The sequence below is a fragment of the Pantherophis guttatus genome, chromosome 1 (assembly GCF_059756535.1).
Source record: "Pantherophis guttatus breed Tessera chromosome 1, ASM5975653v1, whole genome shotgun sequence".
NCBI lineage: Eukaryota > Metazoa > Chordata > Lepidosauria > Squamata > Colubridae > Pantherophis > Pantherophis guttatus.
Genome location: NC_142063.1, coordinates 117,158,766 through 117,186,232, shown reverse-complemented (window position 1 = coordinate 117,186,232; position 27,467 = coordinate 117,158,766). Strand labels below are relative to the sequence as shown.

The following is a 27,467-nucleotide window of genomic DNA, read 5'->3' as shown; positions in this document are numbered from 1 at the left end:
GTTCTCCAAATCTTTGTAGGCACAAGATTTTTTACTCACAGACTAAAACATGTTTAACATTGGCTACAGCTTCTTTCAAAGAAAGAAGAGCCACTTGAAATCCATTTTACACTATTGGTCTGTTAGAGAATTAGAGATTGTGGAGTCCTTGGTGCTCTCTTGCAGATGTTTCATTACCCTACTTCCAATGACAGGGCAAGCCATGGTATATAAAAAAGAGCACCTGTTACCTAATTGGGTAATGAAATTTCTGCAAGAAAACAACCAAACTCAAAAACCATCAAGAACTCCATAATTCAACCCTGAGTTGTAAATATTATCTTCTACTGAATTAGATGTTTTGGTTGAATCTTTCTTCATCGACAAAGTATCCGTTCTTTTATCATTTCCTGTTCCCTTAATTGACATAGTGGAATAGCATTAAGTGTTCTTACTTTGGATAGAAACAAATATATGATTTTTCAGATGTAACCTAGTAAGATTAAATTTCTGAGTTCCATTTAGGTTTCAAAATAGAATCAAGAGAGGTACGAGAGGGGTGAGAAGAGAGATACTTTTTGTCTTGAATGTTTGGGATATTATAACCAGCACATTGCCACTCTTAATATCCAAGGTTATAGAGCTGCAGATTCTCATTTTTGGCTTTTCCTGTAAATAAGTGATTTGTGAGTGCAGAGTTGCTACTAACTAGGCAAAAGTATTAGGTTGCAGGAGAAAGAATGAATTTTGCAATTACATTGAATGGGTTGGTTCAATAAATCCCCCTCTATTTGTACCAACATTGTCTTATTCTGACTTTTTTTTTTTTTTGCTTAGGCCAAAAGAAGTCTACCTTGTGTCTACCCACCTATGAACAAATTGTGCTTCAGGAGGCTAGCTCACTAGGCCTTCTTTCCGCTTCATCAACATGTCAGAAGTCACCTAAGCGCTTCTCTTCCAGTAACAGCTCCGTCAGCCTATCTTCCCCCACCAGCTCCTGCACCCTCTCTCACAGTCCCCTCAGCCCCATCGTGACTGAGAAATTCGACTGGCCTGATGTGCGGGAGCTGAGGTCCAGGTATTCCTGTCAGGTGGCGACTGAGAAATGCAGACCCCCGCTTGTCAACAGAAGTTGCTCAGCACCTGAGAAAATGGTAGATGATGCTAAGATGCAGGCAGGATTCCGGGGCTCAAAGGAGATTGCAAAAACAGACGTAAAAAGCCAGGAAAGGGACAAACAGAGCTGCAGGAGAAAGGCCTCTCTTGATTCCATCCCCAAGGAACTTGTTTGTGATGCTCCAAAGGAATTGTGTGTCACAGCAAAGGCATCACTGGAGAACCACCAGCATGTGATTGTGATAGAGAAGTTGCCCGAGGAGACTAATAAAGCTAAAGGCGATGAAAGAGAGCCACAGATTCTCTCCTCTTCAGATCAAGAGAAGCTTTCTCTCAAAGAGTTGGTGGAGCGGTACAAGTCATATCAAGACTCAGAAGAACATCAAAGATATGAGGGTGATGTTCAGGAAGCATGGTGGGAGAAAACCGGCAGCCAAAACAACCTGGTAAAAAACTTAAGAGAGAAATTTCAGACCCTTAATTCTACCAGCTGAACACCCACGTCTCTTGTTCCTGTGCCATTAAGTTCTCAAATCTCCTTCTTGGATTACTACTCAGAACCTTCTTTGCCTGTTCCATGTCATGCTTGAAATTTCTGGGAAGTTGCAACTGCCTCAAACTGAGGATTTTTAAACAATGCTCTCTTTAAAGATCAATGAACTTGAACATGGGTCTGACATGCCACCGACACTGCACCAGGCAGCATTATTGGGCAGAACTCTTAATACATTTAGAAAAATCAGGGAGCTTCCGGTCAAAGCAGAAACAATACAGATCAATTACCATTTGAACATGTTCCTCCCTTCAGGAGCTGGTATATTTGGAAATTTTTGTTTTATGAAGCCAGAACAAGATGTACACTTCTCAGTCTCCTAGGAAAATAAGTTATTATTCTTTAAGTTTTCTTTTCTTTTTTTTTAAGAATGTAATTTTACTATGCCTTTGGTTAATTCCAGGCCTCTCAATTTAGGAACACCCAACCTAATACTGTTTGTGTACATATTTGAATCTATATGCATTGTGCAATAACCACTTTTGACCAGCGAATACGGCTTTGACCTCTTCACTGTTGGGGGAGGGATATAATTGGGGAAGATTGCAATAACTGATTTTTGTACCATATTTCCTATGCACAAAAAATGCTGACTGGCATTTTTTGAAATACAAAGCTGATTGGCAACTCTTGAAGTCATTGATCTCTCCAGAATGAGCAGTACCAAGGACTGACACTGGTCTATTAATCCATTGGGGTTCTAAGCCATTTCAAGTCACATTACTTCATTTTAGCCCATCTTCTTAGTATAATTTGTCTTGCATTAAAATACCTTGTAAGCAAAGAAATTCTATGCGGTAAAAAGTTCTCTTCCTATTCCAACATAGAGGAAATACATGGTAACCACTCCAGGACTGAGATATTTTCTTCCTATTTCCAAGGCAGGTTGACAGTTTGCATCCTATGGATCCATAGCCTTTGTCAGAACGCCAATTTTCTTTGTCTGTCATTGGAGCATTGTTGTTTGAGAAGCAGTGGTTGTGAATCTCTTGCAACTTGATGATAGAAACAAGATCAGGTCTCTCTCTTGAAGCGCAGAGTTCTCTGCCCTTGCAAATCTAACCAGTCTTGTAGCCCTTGGAATGCTCTTCCCAGTATGAGAAGAATCTAAAGTGCAGTTAGATTACTTCGGCTAAGAGTAAATGCTGCCTGAGAAGTAACTGCATATGGAATTGATGCCAACTGTGAAGCACTGTAGCCTGAGTTGAATGAACCACCAAAGCTGCTGAAGGGGATAACATGATCCCGAGTTGTCTTGGTGGATTTTGAATCACCTGTAGAAAACACCCAATGAACCTTTATACTGGAAGCATTTCTTCATCACAGAAAGCACTAAGACATTAATGTGTACCATAAAACACCACAATGTAGTAAGGTATGTTAGTATCCTTTCCTTTGTATTGAGATAATGGATCATTTAAGCACACTGTTCCCATCGTGGTTTAGGAAGACAAACTACACACACATACACGCACACAAAACCCCCCAAAAATCACAGAGCCAGGAAAAGCTTATTGGTTCATTTATTAGAAAAAAAATGTTAAATTGCTTCTGAAGCACATTCTGAAGCTTTAGCTCTTTTCTCTGGACAGTGGAAGCACATTGGAAGCAGGCAGAACGTGATGCCTAGCTGTGAAAAGAGGATTAACTCCAGCCCCCAGATCCCGTAGGAGAGGCCTTTGGGTACTTCAGCTATTGGCACTCTGAAGTGTATGTATTCTGGGCCTGGTCACATGACATTCCCTTCTAACATGTGCTGACTTGCATAAGTGGGATTGTGAAAAGCAGTTAACGAAGAGGGAAAAGCCCAGATAAGATAAGGCTGCCAATCACCAGGCAGGAAATGGATCCTATGGGATAACGCCAATGCTTTTGGTCTGTTGATAGGTAAGAGCCTATTGCTGTGAGTCACAGTCAACTCTACCCGATGCCTACAAGCTGAGAGATTTGTAATGGGTTCAGAAGCCCAGTTCATGACAGATTAAACAAACAGGATGGAAGAAAATGCACCTAAGGAATACAGCCGCTTTCTATAAGCAGGTAGTACAGTGCAGGGCAGTGGTCCTCATAAAGCGGGAATAGCCTCAAAGAGTATCTTAGTCATGTTTTTATTTCAGTTATCTGAAAATGGGCAGTGCACTACAAGTTTAAACTCAGGAGTGACAGGTGAAAATGTCCTCCAAGAAAGCAATGATGATGGCACTTCTCTCTTGCTGTACATGTTCCCACTGAGTGCTAAAATGTACAAGTGAAATGTATTTAAGCAAAATGTTCAATAAAAACTCTTTTGGTGACTTTTGCAAATGAATCAGTTGAGCACATGCCAGTCTTAAAGAATACTTTGAACATAAAAACAAATTCGCTGAATCTGTATTACTCCTTTCCTGTTGCCTGAGAATAGCTTTATAGCAGGTAAAAAAAACAAAACACTATAGTGAAATTACAACCCCATGCTTCCTTTCTTTGGCTTAACTTGGTATGTGCTCTAGTAAAAGTGTGCTGATTAGAATAACTTAGTTTCCCTATAAGCATAGATTGGAAGAACAGAGAAGACCACTTTCTTCCTGTACCCTGATATGGATTAAGATCAAAAGTGCCCTTAATCCAGAAGTGACTGGGAATAAGCAGACTTGAATTCTACTTGACTGGAGGGGGCTAAACCACAAATAACACTGCTCAATTTAATGAGCCCATGTGCTCACAATGACTTATTTATTTGACCTACAAACCCAAATTTAGTTTGGTATTTTACGAGGCCTTATATAAGGTTAGGTAGCCTTCATACTATAAATTAGAAACTTTCTGTGCCTCCTAAACATACACTGGGAGAAAGTTGGCAGTGATGCTTCAGAATAGTTTTGGAAGGGAAAATTCACAATGCAAACTATTATATTACTACTTTTTTAAAATAAGTTACACTAACATATCAAATGTAGTTTCAATCTCCCCATTGCATTAGTAAGAGTTTATTGCCTACCGATTACAATCCAGGCAATTTGGAAGAGCACAGCATTTTGAGATACAACAAAAAGGAACCGAAGAATCTAAAACCTTGGTTCTTTGGGCCTATATCCACACTCAATGCAATTTATATTAAGCAGAGAGATGATTCCCCCTCGTGCGTTCTTTTTGGCTGTAAAACTCGACTTACAGCATCCTTTCCAGTAAGAAAAACCCAGACCTTTCTGTGCATGGTGCTTATTGAATTTGCTCACTCCAGAAGCAATAATTATGAAATGTCCCTAGGTTAAGGCACTTTTAGAATGGTATAATATCATTCCAAACCAAAAATATTAAATATAATGAGCCCTAGGGGTTGGATGTTGAAGAGAGAAATTAAAGTTTGGCCGGCTTTGTAAGAAATGAAAATCCCCATCAAGAATGGCATACTTGCCAAAAGGCCATTGTAGGAACATCAGTCCCACAGGCCTCTTAAACTCTTATTGCAACTGGATTTCAAAGAATGTTTTTCCAATAAGCAATTCAGCTGAGATGCTCTTTGCCTTTGCGCTGAATTCGTGCTTTAGGTTGGGGGCTTGTGACACTTCATAAAGGAGGGTGAGGAGTATCTATTTTAAAGAGCCATTCACAAACACACCACAACAGACACTGCTGCAGAAGAGAGAAGCTGAGGCAAGCGCATGCTCAGCACAACATGTTCCACAAAGGAACAACAGAAGAGCCATTTGCTTCTGGCAAGCTGAGCCAATACAGGACAGATGTTTTTAAAAAGCTTACAGGCAGGCATGGCACCTACATTCTAGTTGCAAAGTGTTATATACTTCGCCATAAAGAATGGAATTAATAATCTCACTAAATAACATGGAGCAAAACCCAGCATAGGTTGGTTGCAAGTTAGGCCCACTGAACCCTCAATTTAGCTAGTGGGAGAAATGCATAAGTCACATTAGCTGGATTGTGCTCGTAGTGTTCTGTAGAAAGTGAATATGATTTATTTCCTGGGTGCGTATATCTACAAACATCTCAATTCCAAACAATTTAGTGTGTACGTTTGAATATAGATAATTTAATTTTCTGGCTATACTCTGAACCTACTATGACTATTGGGGATTTTGCCTGCAGTTTATTGGGTGTAGACTGAACAAGTTGTAAAACATACTGTGCTTTATGACATGAACAACGTGTGTGGTTAGATTGCAGTTCTCCATAACGTGAAGTGAAACATTTGGCCTCCTGAAACTCTGTCCTGACAATTTAGCATGAATGCTGAAATAAGCCAGGAGCTGGATGAAAGCATGCTGCCTTTGATCTTCAGAGAGAGAGAGAGAGAGAGAATTATTCAACTATCATTTCTAAATTCCGTGTGATGATTCTATCTGCCAACTGGAGATGCGAAAATTGGCTTATAGAATCCAGAGCTTTGGTAGTGATCTGGCGATACAAAGAAAAGGAAACTGCTTCAAGACAGCACATCTTTGGCCTGATAGAACTCCATTCCACTCCTTTTCTCTGTAACATTCCCGAAAAGCCACACAGCATTGTTCTCAAAAAACAGTATTTTTCTGGAGTGATGTCCATTTGGTCAGACATCTATGAATATGCCTCTCCCAGCTCTTGTTTTGGAGAACACGGCTTGTCCTGAAGCAAGGATGCTGCTTTCTTCCCTGAAACATTGGCTTTGTGCCAGCTGGGGAGATGTGGTGAAAAATGAAAAGGAGGAAGTGAGATCTGTGTGGGGAACAGTGCTGGGTGGTACCAGGGGTGTCCAAGGAGACCCGTGCATGCAGTTTTTTCACTATGCACCTTAGCACACAGGCATCTGACTGGAGCAAGTGGCTACTTCTTTTTGGGAAAGAAGCTGAATCTCTTCTCTTTATCTTTCTTGGTCAGGTTCACATCTGTGGTGGTGATGGGAGGCAGAGGGAGGCTCTGAGCCTTGGATTTAATGCTTTGGGAGTCAATTATTGCTGTGCTGAATCCCAGGAGCCAGGTGTGCATCTCATCCTGTGCAGCAGGACAAAACAGAAACAAAAAACAAAGCAAATAAAAATAAAACCAGGATTACCTATTTCAGTTGCAAGATGCTATCACCAGCAAAAATGTTATCAATGTTGGATCGAAAAATGTGATTAGAGTAAGAAATGATTTTGTATTTAAAACGAGTCCAATAATTTCCTCACAAATACTCCAAAAGCACTGTAAAGTTGTAAACATCCCTCTAAGGGGCTAGAATACAAATGAAAATTGAGGGAAATGAAAGAAAGCAAAATACTAAAATTGAACAATAACTAAGAAATTAGCTGCAATGAAAATGACTGAAGTATATAATGCAAGAGCAATTCTAGGCACACTTACCGTACCTAGCAGTGGGTCCCACTGGAATTTACTTCATAAGACCTAATTTTGACTGAGTGTCTTATATATGAAATCATCTGCTTATTCAACCTGCTTTTGAATCTGAAAAGAATAAAACCTGAAGAGAGACATTATTCCTGCTTCCTTTTTATTTGAAATCAAGCCCCAGAGTGGAATTATATAAATTTATTTTATATATGATTATTTTATTCCTCTGCTGGTGCAGGTCCATAGAATTTGCAGGTTGAAGAAGCCACCTGATGTTTTTCAAGCAGAAAAATGGGCTAAACGTATTTGAAATAAATGAATATACTCATTTTCTATTACCAAAGCTTCAGAGAATAGAACACTACAGAACTGCCCATATTTGGTATCATCTGTTTATTTACCAAAATACAGAAGCAGTCCGGGGGAAGAAAGCAGGCAGAGAATCAATAACAAAAAGAGCAACACCACTCATTTGAGTGTTCTCTTTTCCAGAGCTGTTCATTGATAATCAGCTCCAATCATTCAGAAGTTTCCTTTTTTTCTTTCCAGAAGAAAGTTTAAATCTATTTTGCCTCCTTCCTATTTAAGTAGGTATGTCCAATTGGCTTTGACACTGTCAATGTTAATTGATTAGGCACACCAAAGCATTTGAATAGCAAAATAATACCAATGACCCTTAATCATGCTATATAGTCCATATTTCAATATCTGAGAAAAATATGCAAACACTTACCTCATCTTTGCCATGGAAGAGCCATTCGCTCCCATTGCTGAGTCTGCAAAAGATAAAAATTTGAAAATACTGCAGGATACATCTTTTTGGGGGAGAGATCACATGATATTTGCACTTGAATTGTGCAAATTGAATATTCTCAGTTGGAGAATATAAATGTAGAATGTTTAACAATCAAACCTTTAAGGTCTTGGAAGATACCAAAATATCTGATTCAGTCACGTCAGTTTTAAAGTCAGCAGCCATTCTTCGTCTTTCCTCAAGAAACCTCCTGCTTCTGGCAAAGCTGTATAGAATCTACAATGAGGAGCAGCAGCAGTAGCAGCAGCTGTGTTTCGTGGGCAAAATGCTGCAGAACAATCTTTCCAAAATGGCTGAGCAGGAACTAAAATAGCAAATGTGGCTCAGTGAAAAGGGATAAAGATATAAAAATAAGAGGATCCAAAATGAGTAAAAATGTCCTCATTTGTTATGAAGGTTGATGAGGGTGGAGGAAAAAGGATATTTGGGAGATACTGACCCCAGGGTGAAAAGGAGATGTTGGGGCCTTTGAGAAAGGAATTTAAAAACAAAAATTTTATTGTTAACTCCTTTTTATGCATCTATGGAGTGACCACGTTTGAAATATTGTATATAATTGTACCCCAAAACAAATATTGAGTTGAAAAAAGTGCAGGAAAAGACAATAAAAATTATCAGTCTGCAACTCTGCAAGGAAAGATAATAATATTTGGGTAGGTTTTTTAATTAATAAAAATTGTTTAAAAAAGGATGAACCAGGATATTTTTTTGTTTCCATAACAACAAAAATAATTTGAGAAAGACTATGGAGGAAGACAGAGGAAGTTCTTGATATGTCATATAAGCTATGGGAACTGCAGCTGCTGCCATATAAAGAATGATACTTAATTTAAATGATTTTAAAATGAGATTTGACACATGAGTGCAATTTAAGATTAGGATTATCTACAGCCATTATTGTTACATGCTGCTTCCAGGACTGAAGGAAACGCCAGCAGAAAAACCAGCAGGAAAAACATTATTATCCTCGTATCCACTGTCCATGTGGGGAAGGATAGTGCCTTGGATTAGAGAGAACTTCGGTCAGTTCCAATGACATCTTTTTTTCTAAAATCTCTTTTAGCACATTTGTTTTATTGCTTATGAGTAAACATTCTCCAGGAATCAGGACTGTCAGAATAACTTTTGTTCAAAAGCATGTACCTGCATAGTGTAAATGGTATCTGCTCTCTGCTAAAACTTTTTTTTTTTAATTTGCAAGGATCAAAATGAACATATGCTGAAAAGCTCGCAGTGTGCCGGGTTACCAATAACTCCATCCCCAATCTTTTGAGTATATGCCGTTAGTGTGTCACAAAACTAAAACAGAAAGGAAATTGTATTAATTTAATTTCCCTCAATTTGATCTAAATCAACTATTTTGGTCTGCCATATCTACTCTTAATCTTAGTCTTGCTGAGTTGTGGAAACCAATCCCTTGTGTGCTTTTAAATTAAGGGTGAAAAAGGTAGTGTACCTCTGAGTTTACCTTTATGACAGTTCCTGCTCTTACAAAACAGTGGGCGTTCTCAGAGGCAGCCTGCCTTACCTCAGCTTGAAGACATGTTTCTTCTTCTTGTAATCTGCAGCTACTTCACAGAGGGCATTCTTCAGCCGGAAAGGATCCTCTCCATGGTAAGGCACACCTAAAGCCAAGCTCTTGGCATCCTTATAGAAGGTCAGCTCACTGTTTCTGAGCACGCAGTATAATGTATTCCAGGACCTAGCACAAAGGAAGAAATATGCCTTATCATGGGAAAATCAGAATAAGTTAAGGAACCACGCATTGCTTAACGCATTGTAAGCCGCCCTGAGTCTCCGGAAAAGGGCGGCATATAAATCGAACCAATAAATAAATAAATAAATAAATAAATAAATAAATAAATAAATAAATAAATAAATAAATAAATAAACAAACCAACCAACCAACCAACCAACCAACCAACCAACCAACCAACCAACCAACCAAACTTTTTAAACACTCCCTCCAATTGGACTGATTTCTGATGAAATGTGGGGCAAGTTTGCACTACATGATTTCCACTTGTCCATATTCAGAAGTCAAATAAATAACATTTGTTTTATTCTTTCCCAGTTGATTTCCTGAATAAGGCAGTAGGGCTGCTCTTACTGTGGATAGTCTTGAGAAAAATCTTATGGGAAGTTTTCAGATTTGCTTATTTATTTTTTAAAATGCTATTAATTAAATAAAACATAATTATTAGGCCAATATTCAATATAATTTATGAAGACTAATCAATGAGTTTAACAAAACAGTATGTATAGCTTTTTGTAGATGATGGTTGAATCTGTTAGGGTAGAAGCCGGGAGGTTTCAAACCTCCTTTTCTAAGAGCCTTCTGGGCATTCATACCTTAACTTCACTTCCTACTTTTGGGTAGTGGCTTGGTAGTTCCTGCTGCCATCAATTATTTTCTAAAAGCATCAACTTGTTGTTGAAGGTTGTTGAGAGTGTGGTGGCACGACAGTTTCCACAATACCTGGAGGAAACGTCTTATCTAAATCCATTCCAGTCGGGCTTCAGGCCCAGGTACAGAACGGAAACGGCATTGGTCGCATTGGTAGATGATCTCTGGAGGGCTTGGGACAGGGGTTGCTCCTCTGTTCTGGTCTTGTTAGACCTCTCAGCGGCTTTTGATACTATCAACCATGGTATCATGCTGCGCTGGTTGGAAGAGTTGGGGATGGGGGGCACCGTGTTACGGTGGTTCTCCTCCTTTCTCTCGGACCGGTCGCAGTTTGTGTTGGCAGGGGGGCAGAGGTCGACCTCGAGACGCCTCATATGTGGGTGCCTCAGGGGTCAGTTCTCTCACCCCTTTTGTTCAACATCTATGTGAAGTCGCTGGGTGAGATCATCCGTGACTTTGGGTTGAAGTACCACCAGTACGCTGACAACACCCAGCTGTACATTTCCACCCCGGGCCACCCCAATGATGCCCTTGAAGTGATGTCCCAGTGCCTGGAGGCCATGCGGATCTGGATGGGGAGGAACAGGCTCAGGCTCAACCCATCCAAGACTGAGTGGCTGTGGTTTCCGGAATCCCGATATAGTCAGTTGACTCCATCACTGACTATTGAGAGGGAGTTGTTGGCCCCCACGGAGAGGGCTCGCAATTTGGGCGTCCTCCTGGATACGCAGCTGTCCTTGGAGGAACATCTGATGGCTGTAGCCAGGGGGACCTTTTATCAGGTTCGCCTGATCCGCCAGTTGCGGCCCTTCCTAGATTGGGATTCCTTGTGCACAGCCACTCATGCCCTCGTCACCTCTCGCCTGGACTACAGTAATGCTCTCTACATGGGGCTCCCCTTGAAGAGCACCAGGAGACTCCAACTGGTTCAGAATGCGGCCGCGTGGGTAGTTACGGGAGCTGCATAGCGCTCCCACATAACACCTCTCCTGCATGTGCTGCACTGGCTCCCAGTGGTCTTCCGGGTGCGCTTCAAGGTGTTGGTTATCACCTTTAAAGCGCTCCATGGCGTAGGACCTGGATATCTTCGAGACCGCCTGCTGCTACCAATGGCCTCCCACCAACCTGTGCGCTCCCACAGAGAGGGCCTCCTCAGAGTGCCATCAGCCAAGCAATGTAGACTGGTGGCCCCCAGGGGGAGGGCCTTCTCTGTGGGGGCACCTGCCCTCTGGAATCTACTGCCCCCAGAGATACGAAGAATTCATGACCTCGGTGCCTTCCGCCGTGCCCTGAAGACCTTTCTTTTTCAGCAAGCCGGACTGGCTTAACACATTTTAAAATGTTTTTAATAGGTTTGTTATTGTTCTTTTAATTATGGGGCCAAACGCATATATATCTTTTTCACTGTATTTTAATGTTTGTATCTATGTTTTTTACTTTGGCTGTACACCGCCCTGAGTCCTTCGGGAGAAGGACGGTATATAAATTTGATAATAAATAAATGAATAAATAAAAACTGCCTAACTCTCTTGTACTGTACTGCCTTTTGGACAATTAAAAGGTCAATATATAAAAGATGAAATACTATCTATATCAGCTCCTGGCCATATGGCACAGGGGAGTAGTGATTGGAGCATTCGGCCATTCTTCTCACTCCTAGGAGACAGACCAATCTCAAAGGAGATGAAATTTAATTATGAAATTTATCTGCAGACCATCTTATATCCAATGGCTCAGAGCGATAAAATAAAAAAAAAAGTTTTTTAAAAAAGAACATGTAAAATGAAAAATATTTTTGCCATTTTACATATTAAAATGCAAGCATTCAGTATTGCAGAAGATAAATTGCAGAGCTACCCAAATAATAATTATATCGATGAATATTTAATTTTAAAAAGAAAAAAAAATCTAAAAGGATATTTTAGTCAAACCAAAGACAGTAAAGATTTGTTCCCCCGTCACTGGGGACATGTCAGAGAAAAACACTGATAGGGCATGTTTAGCCCATAGTTGCAAGTGGGGAAAGGTCCATAAAGTTTCTGGGTTGTGAGGAGAGCTTGGAGAGGCAGATGAAGAGTTGCAGATAATGTTTTCTAAGAATCTGATATAAATCTGCCAGATATTTTTGCTCATAATTTATCTCTATATTTATGTGCATCATAGGTTATCAACATTTCTCAACCAGAGGGAAAAAACTATGTATCATTGCCCCTATTATTTCTCACAACTTGTTAAATTTTTAAATTTTAATAATTTATTTTTTAAAAAATAAATAAGGGCATGATAAAAAGAGTCTCTATTTGGACAAATGGTAAGATACATTTCTCAGGAGGAAAAAAATGAATGATTAGCTATGAGCAATAATTGTGAGAGTAAAACCATCTATTTTTAAAATGCTATGTTTATGGCTAGAAAATACATTCTTATATACAGTATTTAAATTTGAGTAAAGGAAAATAAATATATGTAGTTAAACATTCTATATCTCAGCTGAAAAATAAACCCTGGCAGAAGGGATTTAAAAACATACTGTATCAGAAGAAAAACGAAGACCATGACAGAACAATAGAAAGATTCCGTGATATAAATTGCCTCATTTAGAGGTTTAGGTAGATCAATACTGTAATATCAATAACCTTTGTGAGGCAGTTAATGAGGCTGGTGAAGTTGAAGCAGTCATGTAGCCTTTAGCTTTCAGAATATTTTGATGAGGTTAATATGCTTAGCAGGTTTTAATTTTTTTAAAAAAAATTACAGCCTGATCTTTACTTTCTGATGACATAGAAAAAATGCAATGGCATTTTCCGATCCTTCACTGTCATCTCTCAACTTCGATGCAGCAGTATTTTCACTTGGTAAATCTAGATGTCTGCATGGGTTTAGGAGAATGGTGGGAACTACCTCAGCTTTTGAAATTGCTTCCTGAAGCAAAGCTGCCAATATCTTGCCTTTCTGGTTGGCAACTGTGACTTAATTGTGGCATCACTAAGCTTCTTCAGTGCAACTGCCTTTATCCACAAACTCATACTGAGGAAAATCTCATATTTTCACTACATTTTTTTTAATACAATCAGGAAACATAAATGTTTCTCTCCTTCTGACACAGTTCAAACTTGAGATATATTTCCATCTGCAGGCTTAATGATATTGGTGCTATTACTTATACATATTTATCCTTTGCCCTAAAATGCTGTGAATTCATAGGAGCTGATACTTTCTGGAGAAAGCAGCAAAAAGATCAGAGAGAAAGCAATATTGAAATTCTTCCAACATAGGATTTGAAAACAGATCAGAAGCCAGACAACAATTGTATGTACCTGTTGGAAGCCCTCTTGTTAGGTGCCTCTAGGTCATGCTTCCGCCCCAAGTAACCCTCAAGTTGTACACTGTGGGATTTATCCATCTGTGCTGGGAGGGTTGCTGTCTCATCAATTTCACTCACAGGGGTCTGGACCACTTTAAAAAGAGATTCCTTTGTGGACATTTCTTCAGTGTCCACGTTGATCTCTGTCTCAGGCAGTTTGTCTTCAGACAGCTCTTCTGGTGCTATGTCATGACCTGTTTCGTCGTCTTGCGCCTGCTGTAAGCATGAATATGAGAGAAAGTTGAAGTAAAACTAGGAGCAATGCTGGGATTAGGCATTAAGGATGGCCCATGCCATTCCCCTGAAGAACCTGATTCTTCACATTATCCCAAATAGGTTGTTATAATTGTACACTTATCTCAGACAACAAACAATAAGTATACTTCAGAAAATTCCCTCTTTTGCCTGAAATCGGTTCATATGAAATATTAGTCCAAACATGAGAATTGTTTAGGATTTCTCTCTCCTTAGGATACTGGATTGCAATATGCTGGATTTTAAATCAGGGTAGAAACACTTAAAATATACTCCATTCCCAAAGCATTTTTTCCAGATATTATGAAATCATCTTGGTTCTTTCTGATAACCCTTGAGTAGCAAGAGGAATCTTACTATATGAGAGGAGACAAGCTTGTAGTTCCTCCATATAGCAGCATTGTTGCTCTATGACTGAGTCCCCATTTGCATCTTAAATATCATAGCAGAAGAAAGAGATTGCTTAGGTATATTCCTATATCCCCATGACACTGTCACTGTCTTCACCTCATTCTTGCCCCTGAGTGAGAGAAGCCATCAGTAAGCTCCAATAGCTTGAAGATTTATAAAATCTGATCAATCAGGTATTCCCTAGGATGGGAACGGCTGGTACTTATTAGTCACTTTAGGTTGGTGCAGCGTATCTTTTCTCCTTGTGTCCAAGATACAATGCTCTATTGCAGTGATGGCTAACCTTTTTGCCATTGCGTGCCAGAAGTGAGAGGAGTGTGGGTGGGGTTGCGCATGCACATGCCCGCACCCATAACTCTATGTGCCCCGCACATGTGCGCATGACACCCCCCCACACACTGTTGGCACAGTGGGCCCGGTAGGCCCATTTTTTGCTCTCCCCAGGCTCCAGAGCCTCTCTAGGAGCCTGGGGAGGGCAAAAACGGCCTTCCCCATCCCTTCGGAGGCCCTCCGGAGGCCAGAAATGGCCTGTTTCCCTACTTCCGGGTGGCCCAGAAGGCCTGAAAATCAGCTGGCCAGCATGCGCATGCGTGCCGCAGCTGAGCTCACATGCCCACCGATATGGCTCCGCATGCCACCTGTGGCTTGCATACCATAGGTTCGCCATCACAACTCTATTGTCATTTTTTTTGTGTTTTTCCTTTAAAGAAAGAGGAAAATATCCATAGCAACTCCCTGCAGTCAACTTTTGGTGAGCTTCTTCATGATTAACTCATCTGAAACAAACTCATGTATGCTAAAGCAGGAGAGCCATCTCCTGTAGACCTTTGCATCTCATACAAACCTGCATTGGGAGAACTGCTTCATTTTTTGTGCTCCCCCCCCCCAGTTTTTTGGTAAACTTTTATGGAGTGTAGCTTCATGCAATGTTACAAAAGATTGTGAATGATTTTTTTCATTCCAATCAGTTTCCTATGAATTTGAGGGGGTTACAGCAACTTTATATTGGAGCCATGGATCTAGAGATTAGTTGCTCTTAAGTGTGGTAGTCTTGCAGATTATTGAAAGAGAAGAAAGACCAGACAATATAATTCCATATAATCTAGCTTCAGTTCATTGTTAAGAACTGAATCATATAGGATGATACTGAAAAGTAATATAATTGAATAATCTGCTATTTTTGTTATTATTGTTCTTAGTTTTGTTTACTTTTTTGGAGCCATTTTCCTTTATTTTAAATTAGGCTTTTTTACTGTAAAGCATATAATTAATTATGCAGGAGTTCTATGTTCTTTTTTAAAGTATATAGTTTTGCATATAATTAGTATAGGTAAAGATTCCCCCGCACATGCGTGCTAGTCATCTCCGGTCTAGGGCATGGTGCTCATCTCCGTTTCTAAACTGAAGAGCTAGGTCTGTCCGAAGACGTCTCCATGGTCATGTGGCCGACATGACTAAATGCCAAAGGCGCACGGAGCTCTGTTACCTTCCCACCAAAGTGGTCCCTATTTTTCTACTTGCATTTTTTACATGCTTTCGAACTGCTAGGTTGGCAGAAGCTGGGACAAGTAACAAGAGCTCACTCCATTATGCGGTGTTAGGGATTCGAACCAATGAACTGCTGACCTTCTGATCGACAAGCTCAGCGTCTTAGCCACTCAGCCACCGCGTCCCTACCTTTATAGTATACAAAAACATCATTAACTACTATGGGTTTTTTTTCCCAAGAAAATGTAATTATTAATTGTTAAAATGTAATTATTTAAATGTAATATTTAAAACACTTTTCAAAAAATGATTAAAACTGGGACATTAGAGATTAAAGAGGAAGGACTGATATTGCAGAGGGGCAGTTAATATATATAAATCTTACATTGCTATAATGCCCAAAGAGCCTGACCTACATGGATAGGACCATATCAGATGCATATTTGGAAATCATTTAATGAAAAATAGGAAAGGCAGATGCATCTTCATGATATCAGTTTGCTGAACCCACAATGCATGCAATATGTACAAAGCCATAGTGAGACTATGGATCAAGGCATGCATTTCATCTCTTCATAAGAAAAAGTGCTCAACAAGACTCAGAGCCAATCTTGATCCTGCTGTTTACTGTTGATTTGCAAGCATAATATTCATATAAAATAAGTCTCATTACATTTAATAGGGCTTGTGTTCAGGTAAGCACATATTGTACAGAGTTATAGCTGAAGACAATGGAACCTGCCTATCTATACTGCACATATAATATGCAGCAGATCTGTGCTCAGTGATCCTTTCCATTGCTGTCTGTCTCCCCCACATAGCCCACCCTGACTATAGAATATCCTCTCAGAAGCACCTCATAATGCTGTCCTCATTATTCTTCTAGCAGTAGTCAAAGATAGGTAGTACCTGATGTTTTAAATCTTTTTTATATTTCTGCTGCTATATTATGTTTATTATATTTGTAGTACTTATAAATCATTGTGTTATTGTGACAGCCTCTGCTGCTTTTAGGTGACTGTTTAATATCTGTCCTGAATGGATTTCATTTGTCTTTTAATGTTATGGCATGGAAGAGTTATATGGGCCTAATAATATTTAAGAATAACATCAAACAAAATAGTGCATTAAGAGAGATTGGGGACAAGGATAATTTGCTCAACAGAGTTTCTCTTCCAGATCCAACAAATAGACTCCACAAGTCAAAATGGGCTTTTGTCTTGTGCCAAAGAAAATTGTCAGTTTTATTTATTTATTGTGTTTGTACTCTGCCACAATCAATATGACTCTCAGAGGATTCCTCTAAAGGGAATCGGCTCATTTAACAAGATAGATGTGTCTTTTTATTGTGTAGGGAGAAATTCATTACCTATGGACTGTGCTTTTATAAGTAGGCTTCAGGTAAATTGCCATTCAGATGATAAATCTTTATACAGATTGTGAAAATGAAAAGCTTTGTTTATCCAAAGCTATTGACTTTGGAGCTACTTTTGGTCCAAACTCTAAAATGCAAGCCCCAGCCCTAAATTAGGCCCTTCATTGTAGAAGGAAGAAAAAATGGGTTGTTTATTAAAGTCTCTTGTAAAGTGAAAACATCAACTGTCTGTTAACACAGCAATGTGTGTGTGTGTGTGTGTGAGAGAGAGAGAGAGAGAGAGAGAGATGGAGGGAGGGAGAGGGAGAGGGAGAGGGAGAGGGGGAGAGAGAGAGAGAGAGAGAGAGAGAGAGAGAGAGAGAGAGAGAGAGAGAGAGAGAGAATATCTGCATATCAGAGGTGGTATTCAGCAGGTTCTGACCAGTTCTGGAGAACCGGTAGCGGAAATTTTGAGTAGTTCGGAGAACCATTAAATACTACCTCTGACTGGCCCCACCCCCATCTATTCTCTGCCTCCTGAGTCCCAGCTGATTGGGAGGAAATGGGGATTTTGCAGTAACCTTCCCCTGCCACGCCCACCAAGCCATGCCACGCCCACTAAGCCACACCCACAGAACTGGTAGTAAAAAAATTTGAAACCCACCACTGCTGCATATATCTTGAAACGTTGGCATAATTAAGGATAAACTCCATAGTACATAGACTCCAGGTTAAATATTTTCAGAGGCATGCAGGTATTCTATATTTCTCAGTAAGCCTCTCACAGAAGACTCAGATTCTATTTTCAATTAACATGAATTCTTTTAGCAGGTGGTTTCTTTCATCCTCGCTATTTCATATGACTCCCAGCAAAATATGCATTCTACTGATATGCAATACGGAAAAAAACACCTATACAATCATACCATGAAAGATTGATCTTAAACAATTGTTGAAAAAGCAATTTGCCCCAAAGGTATTCTTTGGCAAAATGCTTTCAGAGCTTCTCTCTTCCTCTTTAGGATACAATTCTTCTGTAATGTCATGCACTAGCTGTCCAGGAATTCTCAGTGCATTATTTTCTATTACTGTGGTAGAAGATACCGATGAAGCTAAATTCTTAGATTATAAAATCACTATTCCTTTGTAATGGGTGAGCTCCCATTCCTGCCCAAGCTCCTGCCCACCTAGCAGTTTGAAAGCAGAGGTGAAACCCAGCAGGTTCTGGAGAACTGGTAGCGGAAATTTTGAGTAGTTTGGTGAACCGGCAAATATCACCTCTGGCTGGCCCCAGAATGGGGTGGGAATGGAGATTTTGCAGTATCCTTCCCCTGTAGTGGGGTGGAAATGAGGATTTTGCAGTATCCTTCCCCTGGAGTGGGGTGGGAATGGAGATTTTGCAGTATCCTTCCCCTGGAGTGGGGAGGGAATGGAGCAGTGTGGGTTGCTCCCGGTTCGGCCCGGTTTCTTCCCCCAGGAGTGGGGAGGGAATCAGAATTTTACAGGGTCCTTCCCCTGGGGTAGGGACGGAATGGGGATTTTGCAGTATCCTTCCCCTGGAATGGGGTGGGAATGGAGATTTTGCAGTATACTTCCCCTGGAGTGGGGAGGGAATGGGGTTTTACAGTATCCTTCCCCTAGAGTGGGGTGGGAATGGAGATTTTGCAGTATCCTTCCCCTGGAGTGGGGTTGGAATGGAGATTTTGCAGTATCCTTCCCCTGGAGTGAGGAGGGAATGGGGATTTTGCAGTATCCTTTCCCTGGAATGGGGAGGGAATGGAGCAGTGGTGGGTTGCTCCCAGTTCGGCCCGGTTTGGGCGAGCTGGTAGTGGTGATGATGTCACCGAACAGGTTCTCTTTGACTGGGAGCTGGGCCCTCCCGCCCGCCCCCGCATTATTCATACCTTTATTTCTCGTTTTTTAGCCCAGCTGATTGGTGCGGCAGAGTGGATTGCCGCAGCTCAGCTGGGCAGAAACCTAATGCGCTTGCGCAAAGCGTGTGTGCGAAGAGAACTGGTGGTAATACCGGTTGGAACCCACCACTGGAATGGAGATTTTGCAATATCCTTCACCCAGGAGTGGGGTGGGAATGGAGATTTTACAGTATCCTTCCCTTGGAGTGGGGTGGGAATGGAGATTTGGCAATATCCTTCCCCCAGGACTGGGGAGGGAATCAGAATTTTGCAGGGTCCTTCCCCTGGGGTAGGGAGGGAATGGGGATTTTTCAGTATCCTTCCCCTGGAATGGGGTGGGAATGGAGATTTTGCAGTATCCTTCCCCTGGAGTGGAGAGGGAATGGGGATTTTGCAGTATCCTTCCCCTGCCATGCCCACCAAGCCACACTACGCCCACCAAGCCACGCCCACAGAACCGGTAGTAAAAAAAATTGAATTTCACCACTGTTTGAAAGCATGTAAATGTGAGATTAATAGGTACCACTTAGATGGGAAGATAAACATGTTTCTGTGTGTCTTTCGCATATAGCCATCCTGGCCACATGACCACAGAAAATGTTTTCGTACAACGCTTGCTCCTTCAGCTAAGAAATGGAGATGAGCACCGTGCTCTAGAGTTGAACACAACTGGACAGGAAACCTTTACCTTTACTATTCTAGCCATCTCATTTGCGCCTCTGGTTTTCTTGTTACAACTAGTTATCTTGGGAGCACAGCAGTGAACTAGGAAAATCATGGCTTGACCAAACTTCATAAAAAAAAAAATTTTTTTTTTCTTGATTAACTTTAAAACATGTAGAACATGGCTTGCTGCTCTTTTTGTGATTTGCCACAATTCTAATGTACTGCATAGCGAGTCTTATGAAACCAAATTTCTACAAATTTCTGGTGACCAAGTTAACAACGATAACATTGTCTGGTTGGAAGCAGAGAGAGATAAAAACCACAGAAAGTATTTGATGGGACTGGTAATTCCACAAATAGGTGCAATTTATGATGTCTCAGAATGAGAAATGTTATAACAGAGATAGAACTGTGATTCAAATGGACAACACAGAAGAAATCATTCAAAGAGACAACACAGAAGATTAGCTTTTTAGAGAAAAAAAGTTCAAGACAGGCCCCCCAAAAACTAGCAAGCTGAAACTAGCAAAAGGCTCAAGATTTTTGAAACTTAAGGTTATTCTGCAGAAAGGAGAAGATACAGGAAGAAATCTTACATGGATAAAGAGATGATGCCTTAGAAGAAGAACCTTCTGGATGTCTGTTAAAGACACTTTGGTGAACTAAGTAAAAAAAGAAAAATGGACAAATAAATGTTACTCTGAAGGGCTGAACAGAATAAGAGATAGCTGGAGACTTTTTAAAAAATGCAAAGGAAAGTCCCAGGATTTCATAAGCCAGTTATATAAAAGAGCATTAAAATGACTAAGGAGGAAGAAATAAGTAGTGAAAGAAACAGCACAATTAGCCGTGAGAAGCATAAAAGCCTGAAGAAGATTAAGCAACATTCCCAGTTTCCAGAAGCTACATCAGAACCCACTGAATAAAGAGCTACAAAGACAAAAGCTGTCCCTGCCCTTTACAGGATCAGACTGATGAATAGGATAGGATAGGATAGGATAGGATAGGATAGGATAGGATAGGATAGGATAGGATAGGATAGGATAGGATAGAATTTTTTATTGGCCAAGTGTGATTGGACACACAAGGAATTTGTCTTGGTGCATATGCTCTCAGTGTACATAAAGGCTTGCCCAGGTAGAATGCCTCTGCTTAAAGATGATACAATTTGCTTCCCAAGTGTAAAAAGGATACTGCCCAGAAGTGAAGAGCTGACCCACCCTGTTGTGGGTCTACAACAACTCACCACACCCAACTCGTCACAGGGCAACTTGCCGTGCAACAAGAGTTACAGTAATATTTTAAGAAATACTGGAATAGAATCATTAAAGGAAGGATGCCAAAATGAAATGTGAATGACAAAAATTAAAATATTTTTAACTATTTTAAATAATTAAATTGAATTGTTAAATTGTCCCTCAGCGCGTTGTCCTGCGGCGAGTTGGCCATGGTGAGCTGACTGCGGCAAGTTGTCCCATTCTGGTCTGTTGTTTTCTTATCCAAGTATTGGGGTAGAGCTGGTATTCTAATAGGGTGGATCAGCTGTGATGTACTGCAGGTCTTACAAATTATGACATCGTATTATGAGATGAGGACAATGAGGAATAAAATATGTTCTTGGAGCAAATATTATAGAAGTACTACCTGTTGGGGAGAGGGATGATGGGAGATTGCAACTGGTTGAAGTGCAGGTAAGCGAGGACAGGTTGGTGGTTGGCTGGGAAAAGGAAATTAGACTTTTGGCGACTGAGGTGAATCTGTTTTTGGGAGGTTGTCATTTCTTCAAAAGAGCAGGTGTGCATCTTGGGAGTATTTCTTGATTCCAGCCATCATTAGATTTGCAGCCGAGGGTGATGGCAAGAAGTACATTTGCACAAGTACGACTAGTGCATGCCAGCTGTGTTTATTCTTGAGCCAGTTGTCATTTTGCAATGTTTATCCATGCTCTCATCACCAGTGCAACATACTGTACATCCAACTGGTGCAAAATGTAGACATCTGGGTTCAGGATATAGAGCCATATAATGCCTGTTTTGAAAGCTCCGCAGTAGCTGCTAATTGCTTATTAGACATAATTTAGTCCTGGTTTGAACTTTAAAGCTGTAAATGGTGTAGACCTGACTTTCAGAGGAGCTATTTCCCCTGCTATAAACCTGCCCACTTACTTAGATCAGTAAGCAGGCCTTTTTGAAGATGTCCCATATCTAGTATATGGGAGCATTTCTTCTCTGTGTGACCCCAAGCTAAAGAAGTGTACTTAGTTTCTATTGTCCTGGTGTTTAGCAAAATAATAAAAATGTATCTTTTTTACCAAGCTTTTAGTTTTGTCTTATTCTAATTCCATTTTTTATTAAATTTTATAATTTGCCTTTTAAATTGGTAACAGGACATAAACGGGAGTACTGGGAAATGCATGCAGACTAGTGGTGGGTTGCTCCCAGTTCGGACCGGTTCGCAAGAACTGGTAGTAAAACTGGTGGGAGGCTCCACCCACCAATCCGGACGTCATCAGGAAACTTCTGTGCGTGCACGTGGCGCTGCTGCGAACTAGTAGTAAAGGTAAGTAGAACCCACCCCTGATGCAGACTACTCCTTGGCTTAACAGATGGCATACAACTTTTGCTAAAGTTTGTGAAATTTTGTTGAATGTTGCAAAGGTGGCAAAAGATAGCAAAGTCCAGAAAAAGGCGACAAATCTTTTTTGTGGGTGAGTTGCTGGTGTAGCTGATGGTTGTATATCTTGCACAGATAATGAAGAAAACGTATCAACGCTATGGGAAAGTAAGGCCAACCCCTGAAACTTTTATTACTTTTTTTCATCCTTTGTCAGATTCACAGAATTTTACAGCAATGCGGAGTTACCATCTTCTATTTGGAAACCACCAATATTTGTCCATTGCTGCTGCTTTTTTAACGATAGAGGGAATCTATTAAAAAGGGAAAAAAATAAAATTGCTGGATCTTTTATTTTTAATTGATAGCACTTGAAACCTTCAGCCTGGAGGTATCCAGTGTATAAAATGTTATTCCTCACAAAGAAATGACCTGTGCTTCTCAGTGGAAAAATGAATGCAAAGTGTTTTAAAATACTCAGATACACCATTGTCTTAGAATAAATATAGAACGTAGATGAAGTGTGTGCCTTTGTAAATACAAGATGAAGATTTTCATGGCTAAATAATGTCTTCAGAAGTATCAACTGTGACTCTGAAAAACAATGTAAAATTTATTACTTGCATTTTGTTGGTGGTGCATGTGAAAATTTTGCCTGTATAATTTTGAACTTAGATAGATAAACAGAATTGGAAGGGACTTTGTTGTTCATCTAGTCCAACCCACCGCCCAAGCAGGAGACTCTACACCATCCCCAACAAATGGTCGTCCAATCTCCCCTTGAAGGCCGCCAGTGATGAAGCTCCCACAACTTCCGAAGGCAAACTGTTCCATTGGTTGATTGTTCTCACTGTCAGAAAATTTCTCCTTTCTAGGTTGAATCTTATTTGATACATCTGAGCTGTGGTGCTCCCCATCATACTAAAAAAGCTAATTTATCTGCTGTAGAACTCCTCCATTGGCTATATCTATGACAAGTATACAAAGTACATTGTCAGGATTGCTAATAGGAGAAGTCCCAAAACACATGTGCAAAATCTTAGATTTGAGATGGAAGAACTTCAGAGACTTGAGATGCCTCCAGTAGAAGGCCAATGGGTATGCCAATCAAGACAAAGGTAGGATTTGCTAGGTTTTTCCATGAATGAGCCTCCTGGAACCCGTAGCGTTTGCAGCTAAGCAGTGGAAGAAGTATCTTGAATTCTGAATTATGTCAGGAAAGCAATATTTAACATGATGGTGGAGATAATGCAACCTCTCTCCTCTCATGGAACCCATCATTCCCCAAGGCCTATGGATGAATTGAGGAAGATGAAATGAGAGGATACATTTAGAGTATTGCTAGTACTTGGCAAGGGATGAACTCCACCAAAGTGAGTCACAGCTGCTATAAAGGCAGGAAGGGCAGCAAAGCCCCAGTACAGATAGTCCTCGACTTTATAACAGTTCATATAGTGACCGTTCAAAGTTACAATTGCATGAAAAAAGTGATTTATGACCATTTTTCAGTTATGACCTTTGCAGCATCCCCATGATCATGTGATCAAAATTCAGATGGCTGGCAACTGATTCATATTTATGATGGTTGCAGTGTCCTGGGGTCATGTGATCCCCTTTTGCGACCTTCTAACAAGCAAAGTCAATAGGGAAGCCAAATTCACTTAACAATCAGGTTACTAATTTATCAACTGTAAGGATTCACTTAACAACTGTGGCAAGAAAGGTAGTAAAATGGGGCAAAACTCACTTAACAAATGTCTCATTCAATGACAGAAATTTTGGGCCCAATTGCGGTTGTAAACCGAGGATTATCTGTACTACTATGCCCTTATTTCATTAACAGATAGTAATCCTATGTGCTTGCATGAGCCCCCTCGGGTGGGATGGGGGGATCAGAGAACCTCTTACAAAGGCATGTAGAAGAATCTATTTAAAATCTGTCAAAGTTGCTTGAATTCACTCGGGAGTTGACATGGCCTCGTTACAAGTCCAAAGGAGATGCCTGGTGGAGGGGTGGGGGAAACTTATCTGGAGACTGTTTGAACTTGTCAAACCCAAGGGCGTGGGCAAGGTCCTCAGAGTTGTGCATAAACCACCTGAAGTGGTAGTGGAAACTAGGAATTTCTTCACACAGCTTCAGGTTGTGCATCAGTTGTGCTGGTTCCTGGCTTGGGGGGCTCTGCTGACAGTTATACTCTAGTCACCTCCTGGAGCATTATAACACGCTCTATATGAGACTGCTCTTGAGGGCATCCAGAAGCTTCAGCTGGTGCAGAATGCAGTGGTGCAGAAAGTTATGTGTGCTTCTAGAGTAGCCATCACACCTCTGTTCCATAAATTCACAGGTTGCTAGTTTGCTTCTGGGTTCAATTAATTTGCTGGTTTTAACATTTAAAGCCTTCATGGCATGGGGCTGAGTTATTTGAAGGCAGCTTTTTTCTAATTATATTTACCCCTCCCATCAGATCTAGTAGAGAAGGCATGTTGTAGGTACCAATTCCAGATGGTGGGTTTTTTCTCCTGTGTCACCTACCTTGTGGAATATTCTCCCCCTTAAGGTGAGGTTAGCTTTATCCCTGTTAATATTCCAGAGGTTTCTTAAGACCTGGTTGTATCAACAAGACTGGACATCTCAAGGGACCAGTGAAATCCTAAAATGGCTCCCCTACCATGAGTTGTGGTGGCACTGTGGTTAGAATGAAGTATTGCAAGTCTAACTCACTGTCCACTCCAGGAGTTCAATTCTGAGAGGCTCAAGGTTGACTCAGCCTTCCATCCTTTCAAGGTCAGTAAAAAGAGGACCCAGATTGTTGGGGGCAATATGCTGATCTGTAAACCACTTAGAGAGGGCTGTAAAGCACTGCGAAGTGGTATTTAAGTCCAAGTACTATTGCTATGCTACTGCATTTAAAATTCACTCTCTCTTGTGCCTTATATTTTTTTATATTTTAATGACTGTTTTATATATATTTATTGTCTTAATTGTTGTATGCTGCCCAGACTCACTTTGTGTGAGATGAGTGGCCATATAAATTTGATAAATAAATCCATCCATTCTACTTTGAGTAGAAATGTGCCTCTAAAGCAGATGCAATGTTACCTAAAAATCAATATGATGGATATTTTTCCAGACATTTTAAAGAAATGATACAATCAGGTGATGGTCCTTTTCCTCTTTCTATATGCAAGCATAAAAAACTTGTGCATTTTTTCCAGGAGAAACCGGCAATATACCAAGATCACTCACTGAATGTCTAGCAAAGAGCTTGGTGTTAGGCTATTTCTTTGCTGGACATTTATAGTATCTTAAAAGTGTCACCCAACCATCTTTGTGTCAACAGTAATGAAGACAGATTTTATATGGCCTCAGTGATAATTGGCTAATGCACATTAGTGAGGAAAGGGCATTAGCTATGAATTCTATCCTCTGTGTTTCTTTTCCTCTTCCATCTACAGAATAAATTCTGTTTTTTCTGGAGATGTGAGGATGCTATTCTTATCAACAAATTATTCCACTGTATTTTCAAGAGACACAATAGCCCTACAAGACATACAATTGTGTGAAGTTTGTATAAATACCTTTATATGCATATATTTACTTCTATAAATAATTTTTGGAACTTACGTTTCACAGAAGACAATCCAAATAATGTATCATGCAATAGATTACTGAACTAATTTGCGCACCATCCCTAGAACTTCCCAAGCCAGTTATAATAGTTTCTTTTCAATTATTTTTGGCCCAAATCGTTTTCCTCTTGATAGTTCTGATTTAAAATAAAAGTTTCTTTCAAATAATAAGTATTTTTCAAACATACTTGCTATGTTTTTGTTTTAAACACTTAAAATAGGTTTTGTACAATTCACTGAGATGTATGGGAGCTCTGACTGCAAGATGAAATAATCAATCATGCTCTTAATTTTTCCCAATTTAACCTGTTGCTGACTTTTGTCTACTACCATGTTGCACAAACTATTACAGGAAAGGGAAATCACAGAATTTGTTAATTTTTTCTTTCCCACAAGAACAGCTACTTCATTTTCCATGCTACAATGCAACAGACATGATGAGTATTGGCATAATCTAATATTTCCCTATCCAGGAACACATCCTTCAGGTTTTGCTGTGTTGGATTCTGGCGACCTCCCACTCATCATAGTTGTGATGGTTCAGTATGAAATAGGGAAGGAGCTATCAGATACATAATTAACTGATAGGGTATTGAAATGGAACTACCCGTTCCCAGGCCATGTCACCGTGTTCTGTAATTTTTTTCTCCGTTCGGTCTTTGATCCTATAGGTGATGCTGGGGAAACAAATCTTCCATTTGACAAAAAAAATCCTGTGAAGTCTGTAGACATTATGTTTTTAATCTTTCTGATGATCCCAATTAATCTTCATTCTCTGCTTCATAGTCAGACATCTGGTTTGGCCTTGAGCAGATCTGGGCTATCTCGGACAGGCCTGAACAGAATGGTGGGCAAGAAAGCAGTGGTATAGAAACCCTGAAACATAGACCCACCTGAGTAATAAGGGTATTCAGATTCAACTTCTAGCATGAGGATATATACTTTCTCTTTGTATATATTTACTACCCATATCCCCACTGCTTGCCTTCTAAGGAAAATGATTTTAAAAAGAATACCAGACTTGGAGAAGTGGCTTAAGAGTAAGTTACCATCTCCAAAACAATGCCTGTTGTTATAAACTCCTGAGTATCTTTTATTTTAAGATTTCCGTGTTGAGAGCTCACAAGCCTATCTTGACTGCTTAAGAAAATTTAGAAAGGAGAGAAAGCAAGTAAAAAATAATTAAGCAAGTAAAAATAATTATAAAATATTTTGATGGGGTATAAAATATTTTGATAGGGCCTGATTCAAAGTCCTTACACGCTATAGACCTTTTACAAATGATTTTCCAAATGTATAAAAAAATAAAGCCCCTTTCTTCTGGTTGCAAGGGATTTTCCAGTTAAAGTTTCAATTTGTGATTCATAAAGCCTTGAAAACTGTAGGAAAGAAACAGGAAAACTTCACAGGATCAGCAGGAAGATCAGGTGATGAATCTCTCTGCATTCATTCGTTTGATACAGCTGGGCTAAATAAAATCACTTGGAAGCCAAGGCTTCTTGGGCTGCATATACAGCTCAGGATCAGGCCTGCAAAGAGGAAAGTCTCTCAAGAATTACTCTAAAGAAAATGATCACTGATTAAATTAAGAATGGATATA

The 27,467-nt window shown here is 40.1% G+C and overlaps 2 protein-coding genes across 7 annotated transcripts in view; one reads left to right on the top strand and one right to left on the bottom strand.

The window, feature by feature from the left end:
- The window catches only part of PLEKHG3 (pleckstrin homology and RhoGEF domain containing G3), a 34,280-nt gene extending 30,338 nt beyond the window's left edge, over positions 1 to 3,942 (top strand). The window contains exon 17 of the mRNA XM_087885555.1: positions 817 to 3,942. Within this exon, the coding sequence (XP_087741681.1) occupies positions 817 to 1,589 (773 nt within the window). The 3' untranslated portion in view covers positions 1,590 to 3,942. The remainder of the gene's footprint in view (positions 1 to 816) is intronic.
- The window catches only part of SPTB (spectrin beta, erythrocytic), a 127,928-nt gene continuing 103,615 nt past the window's right edge, over positions 3,155 to 27,467 (bottom strand). For 5 of the 6 annotated variants that reach the window (XM_034433827.3, XM_034433831.3, XM_034433826.3 and 2 more), the window contains 4 exons: positions 13,491 to 13,753; positions 9,295 to 9,468; positions 7,686 to 7,728; positions 3,155 to 6,613 (listed from right to left, as the gene is read on the bottom strand). In XM_034433827.3, coding sequence (XP_034289718.1) covers positions 6,446 to 6,613; positions 7,686 to 7,728; positions 9,295 to 9,468; positions 13,491 to 13,753 — 648 coding nt within the window. In that variant the 3' untranslated portion in view covers positions 3,155 to 6,445. Of the gene's footprint in view, positions 6,614 to 7,685; positions 7,729 to 9,294; positions 9,469 to 13,490; positions 13,754 to 26,935; positions 27,397 to 27,467 lie in introns of those variants that run through there. The other variant, XM_034433833.3, reaches the window with a different exon arrangement.